Raw genomic sequence first — 12,506 nt, forward strand, 5'->3', positions numbered from 1 at the left:
CTACCGCATAACACAGTGCCTGACCAGTACCACGCCGCTTCCGGTAAGCACGGGGAGTTGGCCCAGAATTTGATCCTGGCTCTGCCACACTCCCCGTGTACCCCCCCCCCCAAAAAAATGTTTTGGGGCTGCCTCTCATGCCTGTTGCGCTCCCTTGCCTCATACCACCGCCTCTCAGCTTTCGCTGCCTCGATCTCCCACTGCGGTCGGCGATACTCCCCAGCTTGAGCCCATGGTCCCTTTCCGTCCAGTAATTCCTCCCACTGCCAAGAATCCTGAACCTTCTGCTCCTTCCTCTCACGCTGCTTGGTCCGTTGCCAGTGGGTGAATCTGTAACGGCCGTCGTCAGAATGAGACCAAGGTGCAGCGGAGGATGTGTTCATCTTGAATGAATTTTAATAACCGAATGAACACTTATACAAAAGGAACCAAAACAACGACCAGCAAAAGTTCTGTCAGGAACAAACTAAACAGAAAGCATTCACCCACAAACCCCAAAGGAAAAACAGACTGCCTATGTATGACACTCAATCAGCAACAACGATCTACACCTGTTCCTGATTGAGAGCCATACACGGCCGAAACAAAGAAAACCACCAACATAGAAAAAGAAACCTAGAACGCCCACCCATGTCACACCCTGGCCTAACCAAAAATAGAGGACAAAAAACCCTCTCTATGGCCAGGGCGTTACAGACAGTGATTTTGCAGGGTCGCGGGTTCAAAATAACCAAGTAGAGTGTAGAGAATCACTGTACCATCTAAACTACTGTGAAATATATTTTCCATAATTGAAGATATTGTATTTTTTGCTATTTGAAGCTGGTGTACAAAACCGAAAGTAAAAGACATAAAAAAACAAAACTTAATAACCGAAAGCATAGCAATAGAGCATATACTGTAGAACCGATCTACCGCTTGTTAGACTTGCTTTCAATAAAATATCTATAACTCATATTTCTATGTGAATTTGGTCAGGTCGCCCAAAAAGGTACGTAGTGCATTTAATGGAAATAAATAATTGAAACCGAAATCCAAAACAGTGATTCCTTTTTTAATAATCAAATCAAAATGACCTCAAAAAGCTCTAATCGCTCAAAATACCTATCAAACATACTGCCAGAAACACTGAAACCATCTATAATGTGGGCGACTCACTGTTCATGTTCTTGAAGATGATGAGGATAGCTAGGATCTGTCTGTAGTAGGACACCAGGGCCTCTCCCATGTCTTCAGACACCACCAGGTGCTGCAGCATCTTCAACATGGTGCAGATCACCTGCCTCTTCCGTGTGTTCAGGGCATCTGTGGGGACAGAGAGGAAGGGCACCATAAAAATAGAATGTTAAGTTATGGGTATAATCAATATGCCTGCCGCAACCCATAGCCATACGCAGGTTGACGTTTATTGGGATGAATCTTGTCCTGGAGGCAGAGCTGAGTGATTTCCACTAGATTGACCAGCTGCAGTCAAAATTGATTGGCCAGCTGCAGTCTATATATCGTAACAGTTAATTCATAGAAATTGCTTGTTGGTCTCAATTTAAGGTTAGGGTTAGGCATAATGTTAGCAATGGGGTTAAGATTTCAAATCTGACTTTGTGGCTGTGCCAGCTAGTGACTACCCTGCAGAATTACCTCCAGTACGAGTCATACCAACATACAGGATGCCAACCATACATTGATTTGAATGGGGATGGCTGTTCTAGTCATTACTTTTATATGGAGTGCACACATGATAGAGGTCGTGGGTTAGAGGTCAGGAAGAGAGGGTAGTGTGTGAGCACTACTTGTTTTCGTAGAGGCTTTCCCTAGGGAGGTGTGTGATTGGGAATTAGCAATTAAGCCCTCCTATGGTAAAGTCTAAGTAGTTATCCTCTACATATCATGGTAAATTAAACCACAGCATGTACTGAACACACGCACATGTAAACACACAGGTAAAAAAAGACCAGAAGGAGGTCACGCAGAATTCACACTCCCTCCACTGAAATCAATGTTTTTTGTTACTGGGCCTTGACTTGTAATGGCTGGCTGCAATCAGAGGTTTGAAAAGGCACAAGTGAGAGCCAATCACAGAGCAATTTGGCCGACAGCTGCACTTAACTCCATCTCCCGCTGATAGTGAGAACAAAAGAGAGAGAAAAGGAGGTAGAAGGAAGAGAAAGAGAGGCAAACATATCAAATCAAATGTTATTTTTCACATGCTTCACATGCTTCGTAAACAACAGGTGTAGACTAACAGTAAAATGCTTACTTACGTGCCCATCCCAAAAATGCAGAGAGAAAAATATAGAAAAATTACTAACACAAGGATTTAGTACAGAATGAGAAACAATAACTTGGCTATACATTGCATTCGGAAAGTATTCAGACCCCTTGACTTTTTCTACATTTTGTTACATTATAGCTTTATTCTAAAATGGATGAAATAGTTTTTTCCCCCAATCATGAATCTATACACAATACCACATAATGGCACAGCAGAAACAGGTTGTAAGAATTTTTTGCTATTTAAAAAAATTGCAAAAAATGTAATATCACATTTACATAAGTATTCAGACCCTTTACTCAGCACTTTGTTGAAGCACCTTTGGCAGCGATTACAGCCTCGAGTCTTCTTGGGTATGATGCTACAAGCTTGGCAAACCTGTATTTGGGGATTTTCGCCCATTCTTCTCTGTAGATCCTCTCAAGTTCTGTCAGGTTGGATGGGGAGCATCGGCTGCACAGCTAATTTCAGGTCTCTCCAGAAATGTTTGATCGGGTTCAAGTCCGGGCTCTGTCTGGGCCACTCAAGGACATTCAGAGACTTGTCCCGAAGCCACTACTGCGTTGTCTTGGCTGTGTGCTTAGGGTCATTGTCCTTTTGGAAGGTGAACCTTCGCCCTAGTCTGAGGTTCTGAGAGCTCTGGAGCAGGTTTTCATCAAGGATCTCTCTGTACTTTGCGCCGTTCATCTTTCCCTCGATCTTGACTAGTCTCCCAGTCCCTGCCGCTGAAAAACATCACAGCATGATGCTGCCACCACCATGCTTCCCCGTTGGGATGGTGCCAGGTTTCCTCCAGACCTGACACTTGGCATTCAGGTCAAAGAGTTCAATCTTGATTTCATCAGACCAGAGAATCTTGTTTCTGGTACTGGTCATGTCTGTATATATCTCCACTCTTGTGTATTTTATTTTATTCCTTGTGCATTGTTGGGAAGGGCTCATAAGCAAGCATTTCACGGTAAAGTCTACACCAGTTGTATTCGGCGCATGTGACAAATACTATTTGATTGTATTTTATTTAAAAAAACATTAGGAACACCTGCTCTTTCATGACATGAATCAGGTGAATCCAGGTGAAAGTTATGATCCTTTAATCATGTCACCTGTTAAATCTAGTTCAATCTGTGTAGATGAACGGGAGGAGACGGGTTACAGAAGGATTTTTAATCCTTGAGACATGGATTGTGTATGTGTGCCATTCAGAGGGTGAAGGGGCAAGACAAAACATTGACGTGCTTTTGAACGAGTTATGGTAGTAGGTGCCAGGCTCACTGGTTTTAATGTGCCAAGAACTGCAACGCTGCTGGGTTTTTCACGCTCAACAGTTTCCCGTGTGTATCAAGAATGGTCCACTACCCAAAGGACATCCAGCCAACTTGACACAACTGTTGAGGCATTGGAGACAACATGGGCCAGCATCCCTGGGGAACATTTTTGACACCTTGTAGTCCATGACCCGAGGAATTGAGGCTGTTCTGAGGGCAAAAGGGGTGCAACTCAATATTAGGAAGGTGTTCCTAATGTTTTGTTAATTCAGTGTACACAGGGTACCAGTACTGAGTCGATGTGCAGAGGTACGAGGTAATTGAGGTAGATACCATATTTACATGCAGTTAGGGGTAAAGTGACTAGGCAATATGATAAACAATAGCAGCAGCGCATGTGATGAGTCAAAAGAGTTAGTAGAAAAAGGGTCAATGCAGATAGTCCAGGTAGCTATTTGGTTAACTATTTAGCAGTCTCATGGCTTGGGCGTAGAAGCTGGTCAGGGTCCTGTTGTGTGTGTGTGTGTGTGTGTGTGTGCATGTGCGTGCGAGTGTGTGTGCGTGCGTGTACAGTACACATGCCTGTACTGAATGTACCTGAGTTTGTGTACATATCCACCTGGGCTCCTGAGTGGCGCAGTGGTCTAAGGCACTGCATTTCAGTTCAAGAGGCATCACTACAGTCCCTGGTTCAAATCCAGGCTGTATCACATCTGGCTGTGATTGGGAGTCCCATAGTGCGGCGCACAATTACCCCAGGTTTGGCCGGGGTAGGCTGTCATTGTAAATAAGAATTTGTTCTTAATTGACTTGGGTGTTAGTGGGTAGATGGGTGGGGAGAAGACAGGTGTGTGTGTTAGTGGGGAGAAAAATCTAAGGGTATTATATATTATTAATTTATAATTCCTAAAAGTAATGTAGCAACAGCAGATTGTAATTCGCTTGGTTATAAAGGGGCAATCTAACTTAATACTTTTCCGCTGTAGAAGCTATGACAGTCTAAATAGCTCCTAGAGCCCTTAAGTGGATATTGCCATAATAGAACTAAAAGGAGTTAACGATTCATGCAAAAACAAATATTGAATAATGAAAGGGAGTCGCTTGGCTATCTGAGGGAAAGCACGTCTGACATAGAGAGAGAAATAAGTACAATATGTTAGCAGGGTGGAGAGAGCGAGCGAGAGAGAGAGAGATGGAAGCAGGAACCATACAATGCGTAGTATGATGGTTAGTGCACTCAGGGAGCAGCAAGCGGAGTCACCCGCAGCCTGAGTGTTAAACAGCTCATGTGCAAATGCGTGGCTGTCACACACACACCCACAAACACAGAGAGAGACGCAGCCTCCCTCCGAGTCATACTACCAAATATTTTTATAACTAACCCAAGATAGTTAATCTGTGTCGTTGTCATTTGGAACACATAAAGCATAGTGGGCAGAACAAGCAAGGAGGTGAACAGTGCCAAGTACGAGCTAGCGAGACCTTATTGGCACGTTCTAGCATTTTTTTTGCATATTTCTGTTAGGCATGTGTGTAATAACTCAATTCGCACTTGCACGCCTTGTAAACAAAGGATTTAAAAAAAAAACTTTGACAAAGGGGCACATCAACAAAATTTAGAATATGTTACGAACAGAGTGCACTGATAGCAACATTTATTGAGATCGGTGTCACGGCTGTCGTATGAAAGAGACCAAGGCGCAGCGTGCGTATCGTTCCACATCTTTATTTCTATGTGAAACTATGCTAGCCAGACAATAAACTATAAACAAAAACAACAAACCGTGACAAAGAGATGCTACTCAAAGTAATCTCCCACAAACACTGGTCGGAAAAACAACAGAGATAACGATGACCAGCTTCCTCTAATTGGGAATCATACGAAAACCCCAACCTAGAAAAAATAACCTAGAACACAACATAGAAAATATAAACTAGACAAAAACCCCAACATAGAAAAAAGACACTAGAACCAAACAAAGAAATAAATAAACTAGACAAAACCCCCCAGTCACGCCCTGACCTACTCTACCATAGAAAAATACGAGCTCTCTATGGTCAGGATGTGACAGTACCCCCCCCCCCAAAGGTGTGGACTCCGGCCGCAAAACCTGAAACCAAAAGGGAGGGTTAGGGGGGGTGTCTAGTGTTGGTGGCGGCTTTGATGCAGGACGAAGAACTTTCTCATCCTGCGAACCCGCCAGCATCGGAGGTGGCTCTGGTGCGGGACGAAGAACCCTCTCATCGGTGGAGGCTCCGGGCTGGGGGCCGTCTCAGGAGGCTCCGGGCTGAGGGCCGTCTCAGGAGGCTCCGGGCTGGGGGCCGTCTCAGGAGGCTCCGGGCTGGGGGCCGTCTCAGGAGGCTCCGGACTGGGGACCGTTGCCGGAAGCTCTGGACTGGGGACCGTCGCCGGAAGCTCCGGACTGGGGACCGTCGCCGGAAGCTCCGGACTGGGGACCGTTGCCGGAAGCTCTGGACTAGGAACTATCGCCGGACTGGGCAGGCACACTGGAGGCCTAGTGCGTGGAGCCGGGACAGGTGGCACCAGACTGGTGACACGCACTTCAGGGCGAGTGCGAGAAGCAGGCACAGGACGTACTAGACTGGGGAGGCGCACTGGAGGCTTGAGGCGTGGGACCGGTACAGGTGGCACCGGACTAGTGACACGCACCTCAGGGAGAGTGCGAGGAGGAGGCACAGGACATACCTGACTGGGACCACGCACTTCAGGGAGAGTGCGGGGAGCAGGCACAGGACGTACTGTGCTGTGGAGGCGCACTGGAGACCTGGTGCGTAGAACCGGTGCAGGATATACTGGACCGTGAAGGCGCACTGGAGGTCTGGAGCGTAGAGCTGGCACAACCCGTCCTGGCTGAATGCTCACTTTAGTCCGGCAAGTGCGGGGCGCTGGCACAGGATGCACTGGGCTGTGAAGGCGCACTGGCGACACAGTGCGTAGAGCTGGTGCAGGATATCCTGGACCAAGGAGACGCACCGGAGACCAGGAGCGCTGAGCCGGCACAACCCGTCCTAGCTGAATGCTTACTTTAGCCCGGCAAATGCGGGGCGCAGGCACAGTGCGCACTGGGCTATGAATGTGCACTGGAGATACAGTGCGCATCACCGCATTACACGGTGCCTGACTGGTCACACGCTCCCCACGGTAAGCATGGGGAGTTGGCTCAGGTCTCAACCCTGACTCCGCCAATCTCCCCGTGTACCCCCCCCAAAACAATTTTTGGAGCTGCCTCTCGGGCTTCCGTCGTTGCCGTGCTAGTTCCTCGTATCGTCGCCGTTCCTCTCTCGCTGTTTCCACCTGCTTCCATGGCAGGGTCTTGTCCCCTGCCATCACCTCCTCCCAGGTCCAGGATGTCCACCCCTCTCTTCTCTCCCGGGCCCAGGATCCCTGCTCCTCCTGGGCACGCAGCTTGGTCCTTCGGTGGTGGGAGATTCTGTCATGGCTGTCGTATGAAAGAGACCAAGGCGCAGCGTGCGTATCGTTCCACATCTTTATTTCTATGTGAAACTATACAAGACAGACAATAAACTATAAACAAAAACAAACCGTGATGAAGAGGTGCTACATGCATAAACTCAAAATAATCTCCCACAAACACTGGTGGGAAAAACAACAACTTAAATATGACCCCCAATTAGAGACAACGATGACCAGCTTCCTCTAATTGGGGATCATACGAAAACCCCAACCTAGAAAAAAGAACCTAGAACACAACATAGAAAATATAAACTAGACAACAACCCCAACATAGAAAAAAGACACTAGAACCAAACATAGAAATAAATAAACTAGACAAAACCTCCCAGTCACGCCCTGACCTACTCTACCATAGAAAAATACGAGCTCTCTATGGTCAGGACGTGACAATCGGGCTTTTTTCTATTATGAGAAAATCCATAGAATGACGGCCCAGTTCTATCTCGCTCCATACTCTCTCACTGCCGGCCACAGGGCTTCCTCTCCTTACCATATTTGGTGGGGAGTGGAAATTCCTACCGGATAGGTCTGTTGCGGTGACCGTATTACCTCCACAACAGCAGTCATGAATCATGACCACAGTAAAATTCCATGTGACCATTGAGTCAAGGTAATCTCCTCTTATGCACTCTGGACATGCGTTGGTAGTACCCAACTCCGTATCGACCGTCAAGTCGCTAATGATCTGGTACTTAGAGCTCTATTGTCCCTCTAACCATCAATGCAAATGCGATCGAAAATAACATCAAACGCTTACAATAAAAACATTATTGTGCTTTTAAAACTCACCTCACTGTGATGACCAATTTGAAGAAAGAAGTTCAACAGGTGGTTGAAACTGAGTTGAAAAGATGGTTGTTGAGGATGTCGTTTGAAAGCCTAACAAAACAAAATGTAGGCATATTTGAGTTAATGCATAGGCCTATAAATGCGCGCAAATCCGAAAAAAATCTGAATTAAAATAATGATTGTGCCATTATACAATACATAGCCTACCACATATTACGCACGGCAGAAAAACATAAAACAAAAAGTATTTAAGATATCTTTGGTAGATAATTGGTCTCGGCTATACTTCAACATTAAACCAGTTCTAGTAATCACCTTTTAGTGTGGACAGCATTATTATGCATACCGGACAGACTGGATACCTTATGCTACAGTTCCAAAATGAGTCTGGGAGAGAACGAACAGGCCTTGGCAATGCTATTGGTTAATTGATTGTGCAGGGCGGTTTACAGAGTTAGCCTACAATTATAGTGATTTTGAATAACCTACTAATACGGCATTTTATATTTTCATATTTAATAGGGTGACACATTACCGTTATCTACAGAATCTCACCACCGTGCGTTTTCATCTCCTCCTCTCTCCTTCATTGCTTTCTCAAGCATGCAGAGATGTTAGTACAGAAGTTGCTGAACAGATTTACATTGGTTTCCCAAATGAAGCACTGGAAAGCTGCAGGAACAGGGTTGAAGAGCCCATGGCATACCGAGTTTAGATGGAATATCAGCTGCCCTGCAGAAAGAGGCTGGCTGCTTCTCAAATAGTGGTTGATGCGTGGACTGAAGTAATGGAGTAGTCTACCAGGCATTATTGAGAAGAAAAAAAAGGACCCGGCAGGAAAACGGCCTCCATTTGCTATTCGAGAGCATATGGATGATGTATTTTTTGCCCTGTCCCTGTTCCTGCCCATTTGATAATGGGCCATTCTAAATCGAAACAGATTTGACACATTAGTAAAGACAAGATTACATTGAGAATAGATTTATCGGTGAAAATATGACCACTTGATGAGAGAACAGCTGTGCAGCCTGAGGCAAGGAACAGAACACAATCTTTTTGGGCGATTTTCTCAATTCATCAACAGTCTATAGTCGCATCACGCAGCCCGGATATATTTTGATTTCTAAGACATTCATAGGTTTGTATCATTCACAACTAAATTTGCCTAATAAATCTGTTTCTAATGATCACTTTTATGCTACATAGTCACGTCATATGCGCACTTGCTCCACAATGGGAAAATAGCTTGTACGCGGGGGGTTTTTCTGCGTGGAGGCCTGGAGATGCTAAATGTATTTATGTTAATTAACATGAGACCGGCAGGCTTTTGCATGACAATAACCAGCTGACAAAATTGCATGAACACCACAGCCCAAAAACTGGATGCTTCAGATTTGTACATCCGGTGAAACATCTGTCTCCTTGTTCTAGACAGTGCACTGCACCGAGGTAGGCCAGACAGACTGACGTGAGGACTAAAACGGCTCTGGTGAGGAGATGCGCACACACACACACACACACACACTCGCATGCACGCAAAAGCAAACCCACACGTACGCACACACGCACACACACACACACACACCATCACAAACACAGCACATATTCATGCTAAACCCACTCTGACACATGCCTAAAAATCTGTATTAAATGTATACTACACAGAAGGACATGGTGTCTTCAAACCCAGTTGTGTTATTTACACACAAGGGCTGTTTCACAGAATGTCAACATGTGAAGAATGGATGTCCTGTGTGTGTGTACGTGAACGGGTGTGTGACTGTGCGTAACTGTGTGTATTAGTGTTACAGACAATGCTGAATGAGTGAATCCATTGTAGGACATCTCTCTCCTGTATCCTCACACAAGGGGAGAGCTATCTGCCATCACAGTGATAAGGTTGAATGTGGACTGACAGGGAAGGACATCTCTCTCCTGTTTCCTCACACAAGGGGAGAGCTATCTGCCATCACAGTGATAAGGTTGAATGTGGACTGACAGGGAAGGACATCTCTCTCCTGTTTCCTCATACAAGGGGGAGCTATCTGCCATCACAGTGATAAGGTTGAATGTGGACCGACAGGAGATCCTGTTTCTCATACAAGGGGAGAGCTATCTGCCATCACAGTGATAAGTTGAATGTGGACCGACAGGGAAGCACATCTCTCTCCTGTTTCCTCATACAAGGGGAGAGCTATCTGCCATCACAGTGATAAGGTTGAATGTGGACTGACAGGAAGTTTGTTTCCTCAAGGAGCTATCTGCCATCACAGTGATAAGGTTGAATGTGGACCGACAGGGAAGCACATCTCTCTCCTGTTTCCTCATACAAGGGGAGAGCTATCTGCCATCACAGTGATAAGGTTGAATGTGGACTGACAGGGAAGGACATCTCTCTCCTGTTTCCTCATACAAGGGGAGAGCTATCTGCCATCACAGTGATAAGGTTGCATGTGGACCGACATGGATTTCAAATGCACATAACAGCAATGAAATTCTAATTACCACGAGCGCAAACATTTTACCCTATCTGTGACATTTGTACCGTGGGACTGTTCAATTATTCATTCAGGCTCTCGCCTTTCACAAAAAGTGAAGCAGAGAGTATCAGAGTAGGATATATTAACGTTTGGTATAATCCTTGTCACATCGGATATGAATAAAGTAATCATCTATTCAAGCCACTTCTATTAGATATTCTGTTCCCCAAAAATAAAACTCGACCTTGTATTCTCATCTCTTCCAAATGTCACGCGTGGGTGACATTGAGGATTTCAGTCAATCGTGTTTGTTGTGAGATAATTATACTTTTCAAATTGGATCGGGGATCTCTTTGTAATGAAAGTTTAATTTTGGTGGAGATGTGTCTGGGAGTTTTCATCCTTATTTAAAGAGAATACACACGTATAATATTATTTTTGATATCTAGATCCTAAAAGGGTTCTTCTTTTTGATTCTACATGGAACCAAAAAGGGTTCTCCTATGCGGACAGCCAAGGAACCCTTTCGGAATGCTTTTATCTAAGAGTGTAGGAAATGATGGCATATCAGTGTAATGATTTTGTTCTCGTCTAAAGTCATGAAGGTAATGTTGGAGTGATGTTTAAGTTGTTAAATGTAAAAGCTTCTCTAGGTTATTTTTTAAGGACACTCTGGGCTCAACGTGCTCAAAAACATTACCTGTATATTTTTTTTTATTGCGGCCTTCTGCCTACATCTAGAGTTCTTTCAAGGTCTCAAAATCACCACCTAAAAATGACCCACAATGCCGCTAACTTTTCTCAATCGTTCTAGCCTAATGTAGACTATGTGACGGGGGATGCAAAGAGGTGAGCGCACTCCGCACTGACCTGAGTTCAGTTTCAGAGTAAAGGACTATTCCGACGGCCCTGCGCATTGCGTATTCTCACCGGGTGACCTGGAGTCATCATCATCAAAATTCACAGAGTCCAACAGCATAATTCAGCCGTTCGCCATATAACAGCCCGCCAGCCAGATGGAGGCTTCTGCACTGAAGTCAGTCAGACAAAACGTTCTGCCTTTTAGATCGCAGCCTGCACATATTATTTTTCCTTTTCCCTCTTTCCTTGGAGTTCCAGTGGAAAGTAATTCATCTGCAAACAGAGACATGGGCCGGCGGGTTTCCACCACGGCTGGCCAAAATGGGCCTGATTTTAATAAACCAAGAAGATAATATCGAGCAGGCCATTTAAAATTCCATTAATGCTTGAGGTGTGTGCGTACACGTGCGTGTGTATGTGTGTGTGTGTGTATATGTGTGTATGTGTATGTGTATGTGTGTTGGTGTGTGTGTGCGGCCAGTGAAGTGAGTGTATAGCCTTCTAGTATGGACAGTTTAGTTAAAACTATAATTTTGATATCATGGATGGCCAGTCCTTGCATCCATAGCTCTGTCTATTCATTTGAGAGTGGTTACATTTCCATATCCCCCAGCTTTTTACCTAAGACAGGGGTGGGGAGTCACTTTTATTGTTCCAACTGCTGATTGCCGCTTTGGAGTAGAAACAATGTAAACCGCTTTGGAGTAGAAACAATGTAAACCGCTTTGGAGTAGAAACAATGTAAACCGCTTTGGAGTAGAAACAATGTAAACCGCTTTGGAGTAGAAACAATGTAAACCGCTTTGGAGTAGAAACAATGTAAACCGCTTTGGAGTAGAAACAATGTAAACCGCTTTGGAGTAGAAACAATGTAAACAACAAAAACAAAACACACATGCTCACACGTCCCACACTCTTAGAAAAAAAGGTGATATCAAAAACCTTAAAGGGTTATTCGGCTTTCCCCATAGGAGAACCCTTTAAATATCCCCTTTTGGTTGCAGGTAGAACCATTTTGGGTTCCATGTAGAACCCATTCTACAAAGAGTTTTGGAAGCCTTATTTCTTATGATGTGAACTGGGCCATGCTCTATGCTGTCCTCTGTTGCTAATCAGTAAGCAGTGAGTGTGTGTTTAGTCTATTGCCGGGGTCAGTCTGTCAGCATGTCTCCATGTCTCCAGCGGCCCTGCCTCATGTTGCCCGTTTCACCCCCCTGACTCAGCAGGCGCTGGAACACTGAGCACACACACATGGCCAACTGGTCGAAATCACTCACTGCGCCACTTTAAAAACACTCACTTTAAAACTAGCACTCAGTTGGCTCCAGCAAAAAAGAAAGCCT

The 12,506-nt window shown here is 45.1% G+C and overlaps 1 protein-coding gene across 1 annotated transcript in view; it reads right to left on the minus strand.

Annotated features, from left to right (window-relative positions):
* LOC106561950 (parkin coregulated gene protein homolog) overlaps positions 1 to 12,506 on the minus strand; it is a 283,610-nt gene that overhangs the window by 108,573 nt on the left and 162,531 nt on the right. Inside the window, exon 6 of the mRNA XM_014126456.2 lies at positions 1,159 to 1,305. Within this exon, the coding sequence (XP_013981931.1) occupies positions 1,159 to 1,305 (147 nt within the window). The remainder of the gene's footprint in view (positions 1 to 1,158; positions 1,306 to 12,506) is intronic.

The sequence above is a fragment of the Salmo salar genome, chromosome ssa01 (assembly GCF_905237065.1).
Source record: "Salmo salar chromosome ssa01, Ssal_v3.1, whole genome shotgun sequence".
Taxonomy (NCBI): domain Eukaryota; kingdom Metazoa; phylum Chordata; class Actinopteri; order Salmoniformes; family Salmonidae; genus Salmo; species Salmo salar.